The 24,075-nt window shown below is 33.4% G+C and overlaps 1 protein-coding gene across 1 annotated transcript in view; it reads left to right on the top strand.

Annotated features, from left to right (window-relative positions):
- Positions 1-14,919: 14,919 nt before the first annotated feature.
- LOC121130079 (electroneutral sodium bicarbonate exchanger 1) overlaps positions 14,920-24,075 on the top strand; it is a 37,122-nt gene continuing 27,966 nt past the window's right edge. Inside the window, exon 1 of the mRNA XM_040725781.2 lies at positions 14,920-15,444. Coding sequence (XP_040581715.1) covers positions 15,138-15,444 — 307 coding nt within the window. The 5' untranslated portion in view covers positions 14,920-15,137. The remainder of the gene's footprint in view (positions 15,445-24,075) is intronic.

Here is a 24,075-nt window from a genome sequence, read left to right as displayed (position 1 = left end):
TTGTCGGTATATTGTGTGATGCGCGGGACTGCATTCGGGAGTTGGCATTGCGAAGAATAATAAAAGCTAGAAGAACTTAAATTAGTACTAAAAGCAGAATATTAAAACCAGCAAAATTAAAATTTTACTCGAAAGACTACAACGAAATTAATGTGTGGTCTGAATGTCAAGTTACAAATCCATCGGTTCTTTCAAATGAGGACCTTCAAATCATCCCCAAAAATAAGAAATTAGACATTTTTGATTTTCCTTGTCAGACGCTATCAGTGGAAAGATGTGTTAAACTGGAAACTGATGCTTCACAATGTGTAACTAATGCTAGTTCTAGAGATGGCTTTATAAGAAATAGATTGCAATCTTGAGCGGAAATACCAAATTTTGTACACAAAAATAAGTTTAAATCCTGAGTTTTGTCCAGGATTATAATCTCCAATTTACTTATATTATTTATCTATATTTTGGATCATTGATTTTAATAATAAAATACCTTCATTTTTGTATTATTTTTTGGCAATCAGTTTAATTATGGAAAAATGTAAATTTTACAAAAATTCAAAGACCGATAGAGCCCTCCAAATGGTGCCAAGTTTTAGTATAATTGATTTTAATAATAAAATAAAATATAATAATAATCGATTTTGATCAAACTATGTATAAAGATTGTATATGGTCACAGTAAGAAGATATACATTTTGAGAGGTAAAGGTCAAAGGTCAATGTCACACCAAAAAAATACCATAAGCGGACGTTTTGAACATATCTCAAAAAAGTACATTAACGGGAAACCCTACTGAGCATCCTTCTTCAATATCTTATTCTATTGAGAAAATAAAAAATAACTTTAACTTTTGGTGCCCTTGCAATAGTTTGTCGTATTATGTATGCTACTGCAGTCCGTCCTGAACGTGTTCTAGAGATGGTACATTGTTCAATTATCTACCAATATCAGAATTCATTAAAAAACTGGAGAGGCTGGAGACGGAATATCCTTGAAAAGGTAGAATATAGTCTAAGAGCTGTGTCCACTCAATCATAAATTTAGGACATTCACAAACCAGGTGAAGTAGTTCTTCATCTCTTAAACTACACCCTAACTTCAAGGTGCATGAGGTGATCGTGTCGGCATACGAGACAATGTCCAGTGGTAAATTGAACCAAGGGCTTCAGTTTTCCTTTAAACAATTCCAAGAGATACTTCCCCCTCCCAAGTCTAACTCTTGAGAGCATGGCACGGCTTTGGCAGCAATAGTGTCGGCCATTTCTCATGTAATGATCAGATACCTTCTCTCTAAGAGATGACCGAGGGATACCGACAATTCGGGTAAGAGGTTGATCCAGTGCTCCAGCTTTGGCTAGTATATCAGCCACCTCATTTCCAGTGAAGTTACTGTGGTCTTTTACTCAGTAGAGGGAGATAAGGACCTCACTAGCTAACAGCCTCAAAAGAGTTTTCGTATCTCGGACAATGGAACTCCTTGTTTCTATTGACTGTAATGCTCAAATTGTTGCTTGAAATACTGACTAGATGCAAAATCCCATAGGAACACATTTCTCATGATTGTCTTTAATCCTTTTATTGCAAGTATCTCGTCTTGGAAAACAGAGAAATCAGAGCTCCATATGTTAAAGCAGATTTGACCACACTAAGATAAGCTTAGAGTTCTTGGCATGGGCCTAGGCTTTTTCCAATAAGACCCTTCATTGCATGGAGAATCTCCTTGGCTTTGGAGGATTTTGCTCTGAGAGGAGTGTGGAATCCAAGTTTTGAGTCCAATATAACCCAGAAATATTTCATCTCTTGAGAGGATTGTATTTTTTGGTCTCCCATTGAAGAGGACCTGGCCAAGGAGAGAGTGAATGTTTCATTTTAATTGTGAAGACTCTGGCCACTGTCTTGATGTTGCTAGAGTATATAATCTAGGAGGGCGTAGACCCAAAAACTATAAACAACGTTGTATAATTACCTGTATAAATATTTGTATTTTTGGTTCTTTATAATTATACCCCAAACATTTTTGCTGTGGGTAATTTTGCCTTGGGAATTTTTAACGCATGGAAATATTCGCCACCTTTTATATATTTTTGATTTGAACTTTACTGATGTATCTCGATCAGATTAACTATACAACTATATATAAATAAGAAATTATAAGCCATTGGTTAATAAATGTGATAGTCAACCTTGTTCTTCTTTGATTTGGAACTGTATACATTAAGTGGATCGATCATTTTTTTTTTTGGGGGGGGGTATTTCAAATTCAAATATTATCAAGAAATGGAAGAGTTGCATAAAATACCATGTGACATTGATATAAAATTACAACTATATTAAATATTATAGCTGTATAATCGCACAAAGTTCATACGAGTTGACCAATAGGAATTTCTCATTGGAAATTTGGATTTTTCCTCCCAAAACAGGTGACGTGATTTGAGCTTATGCTCCTTCAGATATTATACGAAACATAGAGATAGTATACATTGAGGGGTAATACAGAGCAATGATGAAAATTCAATATAGATTGGCCATGTTAAAACAAAAAAAAAAAAAACCGAAAATTAACATCGTAACCACGACAATTTGAAGAAGGTTTTGGCAGAGAGAAAGAACAATGCTCATGAAATTTCATTAGATCAGCTAGCAAGGACTTACAATTAAAACTCCGCAACAAAGGCTCAGGGCTTTGCTCTGTCTGTTATGAGCACACAAAAATGTTCGCTCAGGTTTTGAATATAATTGAATGTATTTAGGAAAGGATGTTGTTCACTACTCAGGAATTAAATAATTAAGACATAAACGTCTTCAGAAAAATGATATAAACGCATTTATTTTAAAAAAGCAGACAGATTCAGACTTTAAACATAAATTAAAAAAATTTCAAAATTATGAGTACAGAAGGCTAAGTTTAATTCCGATCGGACTAGATTCCCGGGCTCTGGAGGGTTTTATTTTTCGCTAATAAGTTGATCTTGTTTTAAGAAAAAAATCAATTAAAAATAGTCTTTCGTACATAACTCATAATTCTGAAAAACTTTTATATACTTGTATCGGTCTCTGTTTTTGAAATAAATACGTTTTTATCATCTTTTTTTTAACAATTTCATGTTCTTTTTTCAATTTTTCTATAACTGCTAAGGAAAACAAAATTCCTTCTTTATATTACCAATTACAAATTAACGGGACAGCTAAAAAATACACCGGATTTACATCATTGGTACTGATCAACAGCTAGTGATTTTTTTTTTTTTCAAAAGAGACTGTTGATCAAAACAATCGCCATAAATTCCAACAATTTTATCAAATTAGAGGCATAATTTGTATCAGATTGGTTATTACATGACGTCAGCCCACATAATTACTACGCGTCTATATTATTTAAAGAATATAGATGTAATATACTCCCAAGCTAAACATACATACTTGTGTAACCTATAATTGTACCTTCAGAGTGGCAACTCCGCAAAACATTGGTTCTAAGAAAAATAATTAGGCCTTTAAGCTATTAATGTGAGGTCTTTTTTCATCTCTTGAATGAACACAAATATGCACACTAATTAACACTAAATCATGGGATAACGTGAAAGTGAGAGGATTTAATCGACCAAAAATAAGAGCAATTTTCATAGTCCACCCCTCCTTTTACTCTCTTTTTTTTTTCTCAGTACGATCTTTTTTAGCATTTTAGCGTTTAATGCTATTTATATGAAAACATTATATATGTTGATTAAGAAATTTGAAAGCAACATCTATTTTACTACAAATAAACAATAACAACGCGTTAACCTCATTTATTTACATATTAAAGTGAAGTATCCTTAATGCAAAATGACTTTAAGGCGGAATGCCCTAAGACGAAGTGCTTTAAAGCAAAAAGTACTAAGACAAAAGTACCTAGCACCAGTAAAATGTACACATGCCTCGTCAAGGCTGTCCCCATCTTAGGTTTAGGGGTTCTATCGATGCCGGTCTCAGTTCTTTCACTTCAACGGTTACAGTCTTCAGACTCGGTTCTTTTTTATACAGGCTCAGTTTGGTAACAGGCACCTAAAACAAGGGTTTGCTAGAAAATTCGGGCAGAGGAAATTTTATTAAATACAAAAATTTGGAGTTGTAGTGTCCCAAGTTCCATCAGGGACCTGGAAAACTAAGGTTGCTTAAGGCAATGGTTTTCAAAGTGGGGGCCGTTAGGGCAACCAGAGGGGGCGGGGCACAGTAAGATTGATAATTGAGGATTGCTTTCAGTTTACACATACATAGTACACATGTTCCGTATAAAGGAGGCCTCATCTAAAAATGTATTGGTGTAGGGAGGCCTTGCTATAGTAAACTTTGGTAAACCCTAGGTTAGGAAATATTATAGTTATCATATTATAAGGCCCGGCAAGCCTAGTAGTGGACCTAGAGCCATAATCTACCCCACCCATCCCTCTTTTATTTACACCGTCTGGTACCTAAAACCACTTTTCCAGATCCAAATGAAGCCCTTAGCTATTTGGAACTCAGATATTATTTAGATAGTTGGAAGGACTAAAGAAAAGTTCACTAAGAAGTATAGATTCCATCTACTATTTTTAAATTTTATGACATCATAGACACTTCCAACATTGATATTTTTATTTATTTAAAAAAAGCCAAGGGCTATTGCCATAATAGTCAAGCAAAAAGATGGGGCGAGCACTAACTTCTAGATAGACCGTATCCTCGAATAAAAGTTCATATTACTTCATATGACAAACCTGGATTTGAAAATAATTTCAAATAGTTGGTGTTAGACTTGGAGTTGAAGTCGTAAAAAATTCCTTCGACTCCATAACCCTTCTTTAAACTGTAAGTCTAAAATAAATATATTAGGGTATATTCAAATAGCAATCAAAAGAAGGATTGAAGAGTACTTCCAATTCATCACAAAAGTCAATGTCGATGAATCGATGTTTATATATATATTTTAAATGAACCGCTCAACAGGAGCTCATTCGAATTCAAGGAATCATCTTTTAGAAAACTGATATTAAGGGGGAAGGAAGCAGAAAAATCGAGAGCTGACAAAAAATTCCTTTTATATGTTATGTTTGTGAGGTTATTTCATAATAATGGAAAAGCTCGAGATTTATGGAAGAAAATATTAAGGTAGAGTCCTCTTGAAGATAAACATTCAAGACAGTAATAACTAAGGATGTGAGGCGAACCATGTACAGCTGTCAATATATAGCATAAATATTCAAAGATCCAATATGGTGCAGATATTTTGAGTCTAGTAAATAAACAACCTTGTAAATAACGCGTATAGTAACCATAACTCCTTTTTTTAATTTTCTCAAAAGTAAAAGGATTGATATCCTATCCTATAATCAGAGGCATCCACCAGGGGTAGGGTGGACGAGATCCCACCACAAATTAATGAATTTTTGCTTTTTATAAGATACTTTTTAGGGTCAGAATGAAAAAAATTTACCCCAAAATAGGGGTATGTTTTTTTTTTTTAAAAAATTAAATATTTAAAATTTATTTTTTGAACTTTTTTCACAAACATTAAAATGTTTGAGAAAAGCTATGATTTTTTGATTTTTTTTTGTGAATAGATGTGAATTTTTGAAATTTTTTATTTAAAATTTAATATTTTTTTTTTTCAAAAAGTTTAATTTTCCAATTTTTGTAAATATGTATTTTTTGATTATTTTCAAAAAAAAATAACTTTTTGTGAATAAATATGTATTTTTGAAATTTTTCGCAAAAAATTTAATATTTTTAATTTCATTTTTAAATTTTTTTCCAAAAAATATTTTTAATGCAAATATATGTGGATTTTTTGAATTTTTTTTATAAAAAAATCAAATTTTATTGATAGCTATGAATTTTAGAAAAAAATCCAAAAATTTAATATTTTGGAATTTTTTCCAGGAAAATTAAAAAAAAAAAACCCCGTCCCCTCAAAATATAATCGTAAGGGCTCTCCTGATCATGGTTGTTGACGTCAAATTACATTACATAACTTTTGGTTTTTTATCCATGTACAATTACCATCTCAGAAATTTTAATTAGCTCTTGCTGTCCACTTCTATGAAAAATTCATGCAATTCCCCCTGGAACAAAGGAAAAAGAGTTTATTTAGAAATATATATCCAACTGAAGGAATATCAACTGATATTGGATTTCGGTATGAAGATCCCATACCCAGTCTGAATCCGTCATAGTTTTAATTGGACCTAACTAATCAGGTCATTTAAAAAAGTTAAATTTGGACCAGGTATGAGGCCAAGTAGATTAAAATATACTTCATTAAAACTACAAATACAAAAATTAAGCAATTTTAAAATAAGGTATTTAAGTAATTTACAAGTACATTTGCAATGTATTTAAGTGAATTACTATGAAGCATTTATTCATTTTCTTGTCTCAATCCTACTTTTGTAGGAAGTCAATTACGGGAAGTTATTTAAGAAATTCCTTGCAAGGAAGACAATTTATCGTCGGAAACGGAGAGAACAGATCTAATCAATCTTCTTAATCGGATAGCTCTGTCTTGTTGTATTGTCAAATTGATGCCCCTTTTCATCTTTCAACAAATCAGTAGCAATTGTAGATTTCCTTAACGACGCAAGTAGATTATACGTTCCGAGTCAAAGACTCACATCTATATCAACATGTATATCATACCAGTAATTATTAAAATTGATGAAAATAGTTATTGAGAAATCTTTATCATTTTCTTTTTACTTTTACAGTTAATATAATGGACCAAGTAATTGATATTTTTTTGCAAGTTTAATTTGATTCTTGAGCCGACAGATTTTTCATAATTTTATAGCGGGCCATATCAAGAGGAAATAAATTACATAGCTGGAAATGCACAATTTCTGATCCATAAATTTAACTGCATAAGTACACCATTGCCTAAGGGTTTTACAGTCATTTTTCAAAATATTATATTTAATACGTCAAAAATTAAAATAAATGTTGTTAAAATGATAAATGGAGATATAGTTGTACCGAGGTACATAAAAGATCTGGGGTTTTTTAAAGTGGTTCCTTTGATTTTCTTTTATATTTCTTGGATTTTTCTTTTTTTCAAACTGAGGCATAGAACGATATTCTTGCTATTTTTGTTTCTTTTCGTATCTACATCTCCTTGAATGTAAATCAAATCAAGAAAATATCATAATCACAATAATAATAACTAAATACATATATAGATTCATTTAAATTCGTTAAAATAATGAAAGAAAATATTAAAACCACATTAGGAATAATTCTCTTGAACGTACTTAACTAAATTGTTTAACTAAATATACGAAAGAACTACTTTTTAAACAAAGTATCTGGTCTCGTGTTAAGTATAAGTACTAAATTATAGGACTTAAGGACACTTAAGTACAACTACTAATGTAGGTAGGTGTCCCCATTCCTGGTCTAGATCGGTCTCAAAGAAAAATGGGATGTACATTGGTTACAAAGAACAATTTTGGATCCATCTATCACATTTTAAATTTGATATAAACCGATTATGTGGATGAATTGTAGATGACGTCAGTTGTGTTTCAAAATTGTGAACATTCACCTACAATAATGTCTTTTGAAGTCAAATTTGTTGCCTAAATAGTGGTCATTAACTGAGTCTACTCTATTGATGTCATATTTTATTAAAAGCGTAGCCATACATTTGTACAACACATAAATTAGAATAGGGAAACAATTGTTTAATTAATTGAGCCCCAAAAAAGGTACCCATTGGGAAGGAGTAGACTTTGGATATAAAAATTTCATTATAGGTTTGGGGTTTGGTCTGTAAATCATACACTGGTCTGAGAGGGTGATTATTTTTTATGGAAATAATTAATTATGTCTTTTAAAGAAGAGAAAAATTGATCCATAGATTGAGACCAGAAATGTAGTTCTACTTTCTTAAACCGATTAAATTTCTGTCTCCGATCTGAGATCCCAGTCAAGACCCAAATATCGGTCAAAATCAGTTATGGACTAGGTTTAAAGACTAATAACAACCTACTAAATAGATTGTATAGTTTTGATTGACGTCGAACCAAGTATAGTCATTAAGGATCGACTTGAGCCATTAGAAAAGGGAATTGATTTAGTACTCTGGCCGGTTGGAAAATTCGTAGAAAATCCTCATAATATTCTTCATATATCTTAGAAATAGGATCTTATACGACTAAGAAATCTATATTGATCAACATTTTTAAATAACGTCTCATGATTGCTAAGGTTAAATTGTGATTGATGAGAAAGACACTAAAGAACAGCAGGGTCACTAATTTAAAAAAAACATTTCATGAGGTTTAGTGATTAAGATCATGTCGGCTCAGTAAAAATATGAAGTAATTTGTATTTTGAAAATTAACTCACCATTTGAGTCGAGTCCAAACCTCGACGATAATAGTTTTAATTGACACAACAATACTTATATTTTCAAGCTATAACCAATATATAAAATGTATGTGTAGGATATCTTCAGAGATGTATAAAATATGTCCTAGAAAGGTGGAGCAGTCTTTTCTAGTTGACAATCTGAATAAGGCTTATTATTATTTTCCAAAGTTGTTGTCTTATTATTAAATTCTATAAGACAGAACATCTAAGTATAAAGTAGCAACTAGTTAAAAAGCCCTCAATGTGGGCAACTCATCAGTCCACTACACGATCAAGTTGTAAGAGGAGACCGGGAGTGTAGATGACAGGACCTAAGGATGAAGACGTATTCTCTAAAAAAGTGGCATCTTCTCTAGGAGCCCACAATGGCAAGAAGCTGACCCGGGCGAAGGTGCTTCTGAAATTCCTCAATTCTTGTACGCACATTTCAATCATTTGGACTGACTAGAAGATTTTCACCGTAAAGTTGGCTTATAACCGCCAGAACGACTTCGTGCTGGATTGGAGCAACGATGACATTCGCTTACACGAGTGCAGTGTGTTCATGGGCAAAAAAAACCCTCGGTAATGGTCTGGCGGGCGTGACATACTGTGGGATGAAAACGTCTTTGATCTTCATTTACGAGACTGCGAAGGTCAATCAACGTATCTATCTGGACATGTTACAGTCCCAGTAATTCCTTTGATCCAGTAACATCACTTGGAAGGGTCATACTGCTCTGTCCAATAAGACAGAGCACCTTCCTGCAAAAAAAGTGGTGATAAACCACTTTTGCCGGGACTTTTTGAGCAAGGATATGTGGCCCCTTCTTCCCCAGATCTCAACGTATGGACTTCTACATATAGTACATTGCGAGAGAAGGTTAGCCTCACTACCTATTGCAGTGTTGACGACTTGAATGCCGCCATAGTGTCCACGTTGGACAACTTTTCCGAGGAGACCATTCGTAAAGCATGTAAAGCAGTTTTGACGTGTCTGAGAGCTGTAGTTGTCGTAAATGGTGGCAAACTGGAATGAACTGGCATTCATTTTGAAGGAAATTTTAGGTTGATTGCAATGGTATAAAAAGAAGTTTCAAGAAATAAGTATTTGTGTATTTTTTTGGCTGTTGAACTTGTCCTAAGACTATTAGGTCACTCTGTACATGGATTTAAGAAGCGATAAAGTAAATCTAATAGACTTTATTTTTCTAAAAAAAACATTCTTTTATGGTATGTTTTTCCTGGAAAGTGAAATCCCCTTATCTAAAGAAACATTATAAAGAAAATCCTTGTTGTAAAATTTATGTTTCTTATAACTTTCGGAAGTCGTCTAGAAATGGTTTTTATCAGATACATAGAAAGCTAATCCGCTACAGAAGTTTTGCAAATGAACAAACAGATAATTGCATTTAAACCAAAAACTAGCATGGTTTAAAAAAAATATATTATGGTTCTTTATGACACTTTTTTTTCTCTCTAAAATAAAAAAATAGTGGCACTGCGGCAAAATTATGTTCCAAATAATTTTGCTGCAAAGAATATTCATTTCTTTAAAAAAATGTTCGAAATATACTTTTTGAAAAAAAAATGGGAACTGAATTCAATTTTTAAAAAAGAAAAAAAAGATACCTGCATATTTATCCTTGGCATAGGTATAGCTCTTGATCAACCCAGCCTCACTTATGAGTAGTGTTGTGTCGGTCCTTATTTATTTGATCTAGTCCAGTCTTCGTACCGGTCCTTCGGGCTTTAGGACTGTCTATCATTGTGACAGGTCCTTAAAACAGTCGTTCCTTGAGGCCGGTATTTAGGACTTTCGATCCTTGGGACCGGTCCTTAACTATGGGTACTAAAAATTAGGCGTAAAAATATCGAGGGATTATTAAGCCAAATAAGATTTATGAAATCTGTATTAAAGTTATAATTTTTTTCATTATAATACGAACATATTATATTGTTACTAATTTATATAATGTATTCTATTATTGACGTCACGAGGTATTGATTTTACCTTCTTTAAGGACGGACAAGTAGGAATGAGCTGGATGGAACAGAATTGGACTGGACCACGGCCCTCGGTCCTCAATAAGGACCAGCACATCACTACTTATGAGAAGCAAATGTAGAATAAACAATGACATTTGAAGGGAATAACATATAACCTAAATGTTTACTTTACGAGTATAATGCTATAACAAACGGTGTATATAAGCTCTTAGTAGAGGATATTACTGTATAATATATATTAATTTCAAATATTGATTTGGATCAAATACAATAGTATACATAATTACTGCGTCACTAGGACAGCCTTTCTCAAACTATTTTCCGTCATTTATGTGGAAAAAAAAACACGTGATTAACTTATTTATTTAGATTTTATCACCACAAAAATAAAATAACTATGACAACAGTCTTAGAAAATACAAAAATATACTGTTTAGGTTCCCAACAATAACCAAAATCGCACCCTAAAAATGCTTAGGATTTACTATACTAGTTATAAGTGTACGTCTACTCAGAGTAGAAATTCTTCTTATCTCCTTTTCTACCTTTTCTAGATACAAATATACCGGGGCGTGCAAAATTATTTGCCGATGATGTAAATATACTTTTTAAGAGGTTTAGTGGCAACTAATCTGATTGTTTCGTATTGTTACTGTTAAAATAAACAAAATCCTTCCTGTGAGAGCGTAACAAATTCCACACGTGAGACCATGTCCAATCAGGAAACAAAGAGGATCGAAATTGCAGCCTTCCTCCGAGCGGGAGTGCCTCATAACAACATTAAGGAATAGGTTGGGCCTCGTTGAAGACAATTTACAACGTTTCCAAGCCCTTGGAGTCTGGGGTGATCTCAAGCATTTCCCTGGGGCTGGCAGGAAGCCCATCGTCTCAACAAGGCAAGTAAAGGCAGTGTTCAAGAGGACTCCCAACAGGTCCATTGCCGACATGGCCAGAAAGATGGGAACGTCGAGATCAACTGTTTCAAGGGCATTGAAAAGGGCTGGAGGAAAGTCCCTGAGGCGTACTGAACGCCCTCTGCTAACTGAACGTCAGTGAGAAGTCAGACTTGAGCGTGCCAGAAAATCTTGAATGATATCAAGAGCTCATCTGGAAGCATAATCATTTTTTCAGATGAGAAAACTTTTACGGTCGATCCTGTTTTCAACAGGCAAAATGACCGTGTTGTGAGCTTTGGAGATGTGCAAGATAAGCACCGCTATGTGGCAACAACAAAGCACCCTGCTTCGGTGATGATTTTGGGTCTCGTGGCCTCCAACGGGAAGCCCATGAAGCCAAGGTCCTTCCGTGGATCAAATCCATAGTCGGCAACTCTCCTTGGGGGTTTCAACAAGATGGAGCACCTGCCCACGCTTCCAAAAAAGCTCAGGAGTCGCTCAAGGACAACATGAACTTTTGGCCCAAGGACTACTGGCCCCCTCAGAGCCCAGATCTGAACCCACTAGACTTTTCTATCTAGGCGCACGTGGAGACCAAGGCCTGCAAAAAACGACACAAGAACATAAATGCCTTAAAGGCTGCTGTCAACAAGGCCTGGGCCTCCATGGACGCCGATTACATCCAGCAAGTCTGTGGCAGCTTCAGACGTCGCCTGACCAGTATCATTGAGTCAAATTGGACAAGGATTAGAAAAGTTTATTATAAATTAGGCATTTGAAATAATAAACCTTAAAAATAGATATTATTTTCAAAAAAAAAAAAAAAATGATAGCAAAGCTAAGACTGAAAATGAAAAAGTTGGAATGACAATACTTATTATATTATTCGCAAAAAACTATTTTGACACTCTGAAGTTACACACAATTGCAGCAGGAATGACTATAACGCCATTTTGAATTGCACTTAACCTTTTTTTACGACAAGGTATTCATTGTTTTGGTATTTTGTATTGCACATACATTCGGGAAATCCTCGCTTCCTGTAGATTGAGAAATAGATGCTGATCGATGAGGGATTTCACACTCAGGAACATCTTCAATTCTCACCAAATTATCTTTATGAATTGTGATCAGATTGTTTTAAGATTCCGTCTGTAGTTCCAAGCTTGTAAAATCCATTTTCTGTTACGTTCATAGCTTCTGCTAAGAGTTTACACAAACGGCGATACGTCGGGTATTGTGACTCGTACTATTGCATTCAATGGCGTAGTTTATATGTAGTATATACTTTGCCGACATGTGACCCCGTCATTATGTGTAATACCTAGGTAATGTATAAAATGTCACTTATTATATAGTTTCTCTGAGACCTAGGTATCATATATAATGTATGATTTTCATATTTTGGCGGTAATATATCCGTCAATCTCATATTAGAATTATGACACACACAGCCACCAAAAAATAAGCTGTGAAAAATACTATTTATAAATGTGTCAAATATATACTTTTGTCTTAATTATTTCTCCTTTTTTTCTTGCTATTTTTTTTTAGTAAGAAAATATGTTGAAATAACGAAGAAAAGGAGAGATGAATGAAGAAAGGAACTTAATGACTATTTGGCTGCTTTTAAAAAAGTTATAACCATAGTATTTATCATTTACATGTAAAGATATATTCACACATTAGAGTAACAGGGGAGTCCGCAGGGGGCTGGGGCTGTAGGCTCCGCCAAATTAAGGATTTTTTTCTTTTTACTAGAATGTTTAATATATATATATTTTTTTATTTAATTTAGTTATTCAAATTTTTTTTCCAAAAAATTTAATTATCTGTAGATAACGATTTTTTTAAAAATATCCCAAAAAAGATAAGATTGGAAACGAGCCATGCCTAATATAGTATAACGCCGTCAAATAACCATTGATATAATCTCTTGCAAATTATATAATGGTGAGGGAGTCATAAGCACGCAAACTTAGAATTTTATTATGGAACTTTTCACATGACGTAAGCATTGTTATTGTCAGCATTTTTGTGTTGCAAAACAACAAAGTTTTATAATAAGGAACCCCAACTTTTCATACATATTGAGGAAAATAGATAACTATTGGAAGTCAAAATGGAAACAAAAAATAAAAAGGCGTACAAAATCCCTCTATACAAGGGATTCTAAACCTATTTTTAGGGATGAACCACTTGAAAAATATTTAGTTAATCCAAAAACACCCTTTCCGGCACGATTTTTTTTTTAAATTCAGTGACTGGGAGTCCGTAGGATTATATTTTGGTGGGGGTTTCCTGGAAAAGAAATACAAAAAAAAAAAAACTTCGTGAAAAAAAATTGAAAAATCCTTCGGTTTTTGAAAAAATTGGAAAAGTCATAGCTTGTTTCAAAAAAAAAAAAAAATTGAAAAAATTATAATTTTTCGTTGAAAAATTTAAAATATTAAATTTTTTGTAGAAAAATTTAAAATATCCAAAGCTATTCATTGAAGATTAAATTAAATTTTAAATATTTTACATTTTTCTGGGAAAAAAATTCAAGTATAAAATTTTCTAGTAAAATACAATCATTTCTAAATTTGAGGGGAGGCCACATCCCAGAAGCCCACCCCTTGCGTACGCTTCTGAGTTATGTACCACTTGTAAAGTATTCGTTCAAAATATCAAGTACCCCTTGGATTGCCGCCAAGTTCCTCAAGGGGTACGCGTAGCCCCATTTGAGAACCACTGCTTTGTGCCTTAGTTTAATTATAAATCAGACCTTAAAAGGTATTGAAAATATCTTATGACATCGTTATACAACCTTACTCCAAAAATTAAGTATAACCATCGAAATAATTAGATATTCTCCACTAATTACCATACTTATTTGTCGCGAATCGATCAAAAAATAAAATTTATGGAGACTTTCAGTCCATATCACTGTTCATCATTAGAATCAAGTAGTAATTAATGCAAGTATAATTTTTAATGAAATTTTATAAGGATTTATTGGGAATTTGTTCATTTAATGTAATACATGGGCTGAAAGGTTTGAGCTTCATACATAGATGCCCCTATTAAAAATATATATTCTTCCCTCATTTTTAGTCAGTACGCTCCTTCAAAAGACGGATGGGAGTTATTTTTCCAATGTGCCACTCTACTTTTGTTTTCCCAAAACAATGGACCAAAAACAATTTCTTCTTTTAAATATTTTACACTGCTTCTTGATGTTAAAAAATACCGTTCAAGCTAAGTAATGGCTTAAAAAGTTGTATGGGGACTCTACGCCATACATTGAATAAATAAACGAAAAGAAAATAAATCATGATAATAATAATTTAAAAAATCCAAATGGGAAGGAAGGGAAAAAAAACGTGTTTTCTTTGTTAATCCAGAGACTTTTAAGCCCATGTGTTAATAAAAACATCAAATTTGACCCCTCAAGATGGCTTCTTCTTCACTGGCCTTCAAAACTTTAAGTAAAAATTAACATTGGCTTTAAATGGGTCAACGATACATAAAGGATTAGGTATCCCTCTGCCTTACAAGGTATCAAGGATTCAGACAAAAATAAATCTTATGAAAAGATGCTTCATTTCTCTAAGCATATAAATAATATATACTTGACGTCTACTTATATTCGGGCAGGTAGAGAGTAGTTGGCTCGAGAAAAGAGAGAGGGAAAAAACAAAAATAAAAAACACAACCAATTTTGAATGTAGTTTTTATGTATAAAAAATGCCCTTAAATGAAAACGAGACCTCTGTCTTAAAGGATCCATGTTTGAGGATATATATGCGATAGTGTCAAATATCTTTTAATTCTTAAAAAAATATTCTCTCATTCGTTCACCTCCTGAAAGGAAATGCCTAATAATGTTTAAACCAAAGACAGAAGAAGAATTGTTCGAAATCCCCATTTTTACGGAGTTACTGGAGTTGATTCATTATGAAGATGGTGAATTCGAATGGAAGGAGTTTTCCAGATGGATCAAGTATCAGGAAGTGGTGGAAGAGGAAGGCGAGCGATGGAGTAAGCCTCATATCTCTACAATATCCTTGAGAGGGCTTCTACATCTCCGTAAATTAATACGAAACGGAACTACTCTCTTGGATTTATCTTTGAAAAATAGTGATAACCTGAATGAAATAGTGGATGCTATCACTCAATCTTCAGATATTGGTAAGTTTCATTTTAAATTAATATTATACTCCGTAATGTGATGATATAGAGAAGGAATTAAATGTAGAAAGATTTCTTCATACCAAAAGAGCCGTTAGAGTGTTAGTTGAACGGTTCACCCAGTTTTAAAATTCCTAACTACGTTCCGACAATTAAAACTAATTCGAATGATCTCCAGGGATCTCGGGTTTCTCAGGGTTCCAAGCCTATGATCAATTCCCAAATAACAGGAATATTTCCGAACCATCTTGCATTTAATCATTTCCAAATAGGAACTCATTTTGTGTAATTAATTAAATCCAAAATAAAATTTAAAATATAAAATATTTTGAAAAATGATTTCGAATTATAAATTTTTCAGAGAAAAATTTAAAATATACATAGCTATTCATTGACAATTAAATTTTTTGAAAAGTTTAATTAAGTTTGGAATATTAAATTTTGTAAAAGAATCAAAAAAAAAAAAAAAAAAAAATTGAGGAGGGGGAGTGGAGATACAACCTTCCCCCTGTGGACACCTCTACTTCCATGATGTTACCTACATGCCTTCATTCCACTACGCGGCAAGAAGGAATATTCAAGTGACTAATATCTTACATATACGGTGGCGGTCACTTTGATTTCTCCCAGTAATTGGTATATCTAACCAATAATGATTATAGGTGTGCCTACAGGAAATCCACACCCATTTGAAGATTACATTGCCGCTATCAAGGGCGTTCTTTGTTACAGTTTTATTGTTGACTGCAGTGAGATATATTCAAAAAAATTTAGAATGCCTGCACAGAGACTTGGTTTGATTCATCTCAATGATGTTGTGCAAGTTATTTGCATTAATAATGGGATTTCTGCCACTACCATCTTTTACCGCCCCAAAGAAGTTGCCCTCTTTGTTCGTTAGTCCCCAGGATTATGACAAAAGTTACGGATGGATTTTGATCAAATTTGGTCGCAGTAAGAGTTTTTTAAATTTTAGAGAGGTCAAGTTAACAGAAAGAATGAAAAAATGAATAATCGAACATCACTTTTGAACAATTTGGTTTTAAGCTTAGGGCTTGCACTCTACCGAGTGCCCACTCTAGGCGTCCACTCTATTAGCTTTGAGATCTCTGTTGCAGTGTTACCCGCACGAGTTAAAGCTGTAACCTGGAGTTTTGTGTCCCTTGCTGATGCCATTACTAGCTCATTTAAAAATAATGCACGTTTGACGACAGCTGATATTTCATAGATACTATGTAGTATTAGAATTTCTAAAATCAGTCACTTGTAGCCTCAGAATTATATGTATTTGATTTAGTAATTTTTTTTATTTTCCACGTGGGGGGATTGTAGATTCACTTGAGATAAAGAAGTTGTAGAACCGGTCCTTATCGGTTTTTTATGGTAAACACAATAGCTGAAATGGCATAGTTACCGAGTCTCTTCAGCTGTTCAACATAACCCCTTTCAAAGAGACAATATACCTTAAGTTTCAAGTAGGAAGTGTGCGGCTAGAACTTATTATTTTACGTTGTAGATAGCTATCCTTGATTATTTTATTCCTTTTTATATTATTCAATCCTAGCTCGGAGTGAAGAAAATAAATGAAAAGATAACTAGGACCGTAGGACTGAAGGGTCTTTGCATGTTAAAAAAGATCCAATCCATACAAAAAAGAAGTAAAGCTATAATTTTATTATTTGAAATATTAAAAAAAAAGGTAACATCAGATCTACCAAAACCTACAAAGCTATATCCACGTCCTATATTTGAGATATTTATGAATAAATACCCCCTAAGTATGTATATATTAGAATGGTCATGAGATTGGTCCAAAAGTGTTCTCTCTGATAAAAAATTGAAGATATACATATTTAGTGTGTCAACATAGAACCATTTTAATCAAAAATCAATTGGAATGGAGAAAACCCCAATTTATTTAATTACTTTATATATGCATATAATATGACCATTCATAATTTCATTCGCCTCTCATTTTGACACAAACATTTTCGCCGCGGGTCATTTTGAAACAAGTAGATTTTACCACATGACATATTCCATGCAAAGCCCGAGACTGGCGCGTATAGAGATTATGTTTAGTAAGTAGAATCTCTTGGAAGAACACATTGAAACTTTTAGCAAGATCGGTCTCTCTGTTTTGGATTCGTTGGAATCGAGGAAGGGGAGTAATTTTCAAAAAATAAACGAAAAAGAATTATTTTATGAAAGACGAAAAGCCTCAGAACACTAAGAAGAAGCTTGATAAAAATTATACGGACTCTGTACCTTCGAGTGGAACAGTTTATAAGTGGTTTCAATTTTTTTTGACTTGTCATATGGGCACAAGTGAGAATGATCGTTCTGGAAGTCCTCTTGAGCTTACTACTTCAGAAATCATTGATAAAATCCATGATATGGTGATAGATGACAAAAGAATGAAGGTGCTTGAGATTGCTAATGTTGTGGAACCCAATTTCCATTAATTGGGCGACCACAATTCCTGAGGTATGAGATACTGTATTCTCGTGATGGAAAAGGACTTTTTTGTTGGCCAATCGTTTTTCATGTAGATCAGTATTCGAATCATCGAATAACGATGACGAATATGACCTTTTAATAGTTTTACCCTTTCCCAGATATTCGATGAGGAGTACTCCTTGCAAATCCAAAAGACAGTCTCCATAACTTTTCCGACAGATTCCTCGATTCAAAAGAATACCGAACAGAAAGAAATAGTCCGATTTGGCTAAAAGTTGGTGTGTGTTCTTCCGAGAGATGCTACTAAGTAAACATCACCTCGATAAGCGCCAGTAGTACCATCTCTCGGACATTGAACGGTCCCTTCAAATGATATAGATAGGAGAAGAAGAACAGAGGAAAATAATATAAATTATCAACCATTGGTTGATGAATACTCAGCCCTACTCTACTTTGATTTTGAATAGTATACATTTAGGGGATCCACCATTTTTGGGGGGATTTCAAATATGATCAACAAATGGAAGAGTTGCATAAAATACCACGTGACGTTCATATAAAATTACAATTTACTAATTGTGGTTTTATAAGTATTCAAAGTTCATATGTGTAGACCAAGACGGCGAATAAGTTATGCGGCAAAATCTCCTCGAGAAAAATTACCAGCGGCGAAAATGTTTCCTTCAAAATTAAATGTATATTCAATATTTCATAGAGATTTTTTATTCAATTATAAGCTTCATATTTAAATTTGTGGGATGAGTTAAGACACCCCATAATTTTAGCTATAGTCTAAAACCTTTATTTTATTTAAAAACTTTAGTTGTCTCCGATGTGTTCCCTTTCAAATACAATCTATCTTTTAACTGTAAAGATTATTTTTGATTACTTTAAGTGCAATTTGCAACACACCCAAAGGCTTTATAAGAATAATAATTTGATGAATAGACAATAATTCATCGTTTAATTATACAAATGTAATCCACACTTAATTTTTAGAAAAATCCTTCTAGCTTGCTTTTGTGTTGACTAACCCCATATAAAATTTGTAACCTATTTATCAATGTGTAGAAGTTGCTCATTGCCGTTAAAGTTTTTAAATTTTACAATTCAAGAGAAAAAAATAACATATATATAATAAGTCAATATAGAAACTTTTAAAAATGAATATTTATTTTAGAAAAATAAACAATATTTCAAAAGTGTTTATCTAAATTTCCTCTAGAATGAAAATAATAAGATAATATTTTTTGAAACGAAAAAGTGAACATTGATAATTCAATTATATTGTTTTGTGTTTAAAAGTGGTTTGCTCATTGATTTTGAGTGAGCAGAACAGCCGCTACATCACAACCAAACACCCAGACAATGCCTCATCTTCAGTGAGACAAATCTTCATAACAAAAAATCCGGTGGCCAGCACTGCCCTCCCATTTTTATACGGAGGAACAGAGCAACTCAATGCAGATGCTTAGAACATTGAACTTCTTGATAAGAAAGAACTTCCTTTTGTTTAGGAACAACTTTGTTTTCACTCAAGACCCATGTCATTGCCTCGCAAAGATTCAGGCCTTCCTGAAAGGCAACTCTCCGTACTTTTGGGGTCTCAACATGTGGCCACCCTTCTCCCCAGACGCAAATCCGTTGTATCTCTCTATCCAGACGCTTCTGGAGAAGAGGTTGTGTGCTCAGAGGCTTCCATCCATCAAGAAGGAGTGGACAAAGCTCGATTCTGACAACATAGTCAAGGTCTTCGAGGGACTTAGGCCTTCTATTGAGGGAATTATGTGAGCTGAGGGCTCACATATTGAATAAAAGTAGTTTTTTCAAATGAGTTTGTTAAATAAATATCCTCATAAAACATCTCATTTAAATTTTACTCTTGAAAGATTGAAAATAATAAAATGCGTTCAACACTCTACAAATTTAAGTACCACTCTAATGTAAAGGCCAGAAACAATGGAGCATATAAAGATAGTCTTTTTAAAGACACATATCTACATAATACAATGGGCAGAAATCTCCATTGCCTCTTGAATTTATAATTTGCTTTTACAAACACAAAAAATATGAGTCAAATCATGATCATATTTTTGAAAACAAACCAGAAATTACATCATAGCACACACACGGATTGAATATGACTGTATCACATTGTTATTTAGGAATAATGCCATAAATTCATTTACGTATAATATATATGTTGTTTACAAGTTGCCATGTCTGTAAAAGTTGTAACCTGTATAAGCAGATTTTACAAGTTAGACGCCTCATTGCTGTTTATTTAATTACTACAAAAACTATACATGGATACTATTATTTTATTTAAAGTTACGCATTTATTACGTACAAATTTATTACTAATAGTTTAAAAAAATACATATTATGAAGGTTGTGTCCGATTTAGGTTCCGCGGTTCTTTCATTTCATGGGTTTTTGTCTCGGTTTAGCATTATCGGTCTCGATTCCGTTCTTTGGTCTAGATGCTTTTTATAAAGGCTCAGTTTTGTAACAGGCACTTAAAACAAGGGGCGTCGCTCGAAAATTCGAGCCTAGGAAATGATATTGATACAAACAGGGCCGCAGCTACCTTATACGCAGAGTGTGTAGAGCCCAAAGTTCCAGCAAGGACCCCAAAAACTAAGGGGAGGCTTGCAGAAAGATGGAGAATTGATGATTGCCTTCAATCCAAACATGTTTCGTATATAGGGGGCTCAGCTAAAAATCTATTAGTCTAGGGGGACTTGGCATAGTAAAGTTTGGGAAACCCTGGGCAAAGAAATATTATAGGGCCCCTACAGGCTTAGCAGCGAACCTGGATCCATAATACACCCACCCCTTCCCTCTATTATTTAGGTCATCGGGAGCGTAAAAACATTTTCCAGGTCCTATAGAAGCCCTTAGCTATTGAGCATTCAGATACAACCCTTTCAACATGGCGATGTACAAAAAAAAAAAAAAAAAAAAAAATACTCGGAAAATTGACTTATAAATTGACTTTAAATGTGATTTATTTTTTATAATATATATATATATAAATTGTATTTTCTTTTAATATTCTATATAGGAACGAAAGCATAAGAATCGAGGCCCATAAGCATTATATTGTGGTCTCGGTTCGACTTAGTCGGTTCTGGTTCTAGCTGTTCCTGAACCGGGCCCACTAGACCGATAGGGGGGGCCAGAAAATAATGATATTACAAATGGAAAATAAAATATGTCCCTCAAAAAGGTCGCTCTCACTTTCCAAGAAATATTTTATACGCCTCTAACATTGAATGTCATATTCTTTTTGTGTTTTTAAATATAATGTAGGTATTGATTAATAATTTCGATTATAATCGTGTCATTTTTGTATTTTAAAAACTACATTCTTACAACGGTCAAAGCGTCTGATATAAAAAGACTGTCCGTTTTGGGTTATTATCTTTCCTCAAAGATTTGGCATTTACAGGGGTGTCGCAGGGGGTGGGCTGGAGGGATTGTAGCCCTCCCCAAATTAAGAAATGTTTAGTTTTTAATGGAAAATTTATATTTGAAATTTAGAAAAATATATATAAATATTTGAAAATTAGTTTTTGAAATTTTTCGTCAATAGCAGTGGATTTATAAAAAATTTCAAAAATTGAATTTTTTGTTAATACGTGTAGATTTTTGATATTTTTTTTTCTACAAATTTAATATTTGAAATTATTTTTCAAAAAATGTAATGTTTGAAATTTTTTCCAAATATTATATTTTTTGTGTAAAGCTGTGGGTTTTTGAATTTTTTTTCCAAAAAATTTATTTTTAGTAAATATCTGTGGATATTTGAAATTTTTTCCAAAAGTTATATTTTTTTTTGTGTGGAGTTTTGGATTTGTTAATTTTAATTTACTTTTTGTAAATATCTGTGGATTTTTGAAAATTTTCCAAAAATTCATATTTAAAATTTAATTTTGAAATTTTTCGCAAAAATTTTTTTTGTAAATATCTGTGGATTTTTTATAAATCATTCCAAAAACCAAGCTCCTCTCAAAATATGATCCTACGTATGCCCCTGATTTACCTAATTTATCAAAGACTAGGGTTATTACCCAACATTATCGAGAGTAATTATGGGTCGACTGTGGTTTATGATGATTATGGTGCATTGTCGTGATACAAAATGACTGTTTTGTGGACAAATCGTTCGTGTTTTTCTTGTAGCTCAGTTTTCAAATGGCACTAGCAATCTCACACTTTCTATTGGGGATTCGTTTGAATCGAGGAATGAGCTGGAAAAATTATGAATACTGTCTTTTGGATTCGCAAGGGGCATTCCTTGTTGACTATCTGGAAAGTGTAAAACTATTACAGGTGCATATTAGTCATCGTTATTCGAGCATTTGAAAACCGAGCTGCAAGAAAATCGTCTACGATTGGCCCACAAAAAAAGTCAATCAAAGGTGCACTGTCCCCATAATGTTGATCAAACTTCTTTTACGTCACTTGAGACGTTTTGCATTTCATAAAGTAAAATCACTCAAATTCCTGGATTTAAGCGAATGCCAAACAGAAAGAAATAGACCAATGATGCTGAAAGTTGGTGGGCGTTCCTCCAAAAGATTTTATTAACTATACATAAACTCGATACACACTAGTAGTGCCATCTCTCGGACTTTACACGCACTTTTCAAACGACAACATATTTGAGCTCTTAAACTATTAAAAATAGGTGGTACAATATTTTTTAATCATATACCAAATCCTAAAAAATTTATAAAATACTGGTCTAGAGGCTTCAAGCTTTGCTTGAGTCAGCCTATTATCCCCAGAAGAAAAAATATTTGTCTAGGGGCAGGGGGAGGAGGGGATATGAATCCCTGAAGTCTGTTTCAGTAGAAGAAACTAAAAGTGTACAAGTTTTACCCAAAAACTCTATTTCTTTTTCAAGTTAAAATGGTTTCTACCACGCCAAAAAAGAGCTGTAGATGCTTGTAGTATGGTTAAATTCAATTTTTGTATTGTGACCAGCAGAATATATCCCTTTACAGTCGCACAGTAAAATAACCATAAAAATTAAGATTTTCAACTAAAAAATCTAACTTTTTTCAAATTTAAAGTGTCTGAACCACCCTTATAATGAATACAGATGTATTTAACTTTGCCAATGGCCGTTTTTTGATTGTTTCAAACAATCAAGGTCCTTGTGCAGGGGAAAGCCGAAAAAGAGGTAGTCTTACCTATATACATTTATTAGTATTTAAAAATAAAAAAAAACTCACGAGGCTGTCGTCAGGAATGATAAAATATTTAACCAAACCTGAATTATGTAATATCTCAATGAACGTATGTAAGTTGATGCAAATAGGTAGAATTATAACACCTCAAGGGTCCAATATTTTATTCATTTTCTTTTTATTTATTTCGTAACGCAAGAGAAACTTGAAATACTTCAATCTTCATAGCCATGATTTTAAAATATATAAACAGGGTGGGAATTTTAAATCCGTAAAATTTAAGGAATTTTTTTTTTCCCCAAAATAAATTCAGCAATCAAAAAATCTTTTACTCTATCATATAGTAGTAAATACATAGTGAAGTTAATCACTCAAACCAACCAACAACTTACGCTTCAACCACAGCCTCCAACTTTGCACAAGCATTTAAGAGGAACTCATTGTCCATGTGGTCTACTGGTTTGAGAATAGAAGCCTGCAAGGAGTGTGGTGTGCAACCAGCATAGACGTACTCAATAATGAGCACATGGCTTTCATATTAGGTGGACATCTCGAGGATTTAGTATTTTTTCTTATAAAGTCAATCACTCAATGCAGTCAATATTTGTCAATGACTCGCACCAAACCCACCCTCCAACATGGCCTGAAACGGACACATGTATTGATGAGAAACTCATTTTCCTTGTTGGCCGCTTCCTCAAGAATGGAATCCCATAAGGAGTCAATAGGTTTATGTGCACATATCTATTCTCCTCTCTCTCCAAGGCTCATAGTAGTACCGAGGGTTCAGTTCCATCGAGCTAGGTGGCCACGTTTCATCTCCTGTAGGGCCTTCAGTAAGTCTGGAATGAGTTTTTTTATCACAAAACGATCATGAAGTCTTCCTTATAGATGTTTCTCATCCATCAGACTCATTGAAAGCTTTGGCAACATCCTAAACAGGTGATTAGGGCATATTTGTAAACTCAAT

This window comes from Lepeophtheirus salmonis, chromosome Z (genome assembly GCF_016086655.4).
Source record: "Lepeophtheirus salmonis chromosome Z, UVic_Lsal_1.4, whole genome shotgun sequence".
Classification (NCBI taxonomy): domain Eukaryota; kingdom Metazoa; phylum Arthropoda; class Copepoda; order Siphonostomatoida; family Caligidae; genus Lepeophtheirus; species Lepeophtheirus salmonis.
Note: the sequence above shows the minus strand (reverse complement) of the source record. Positions and strands in the feature narration are given on the sequence as shown.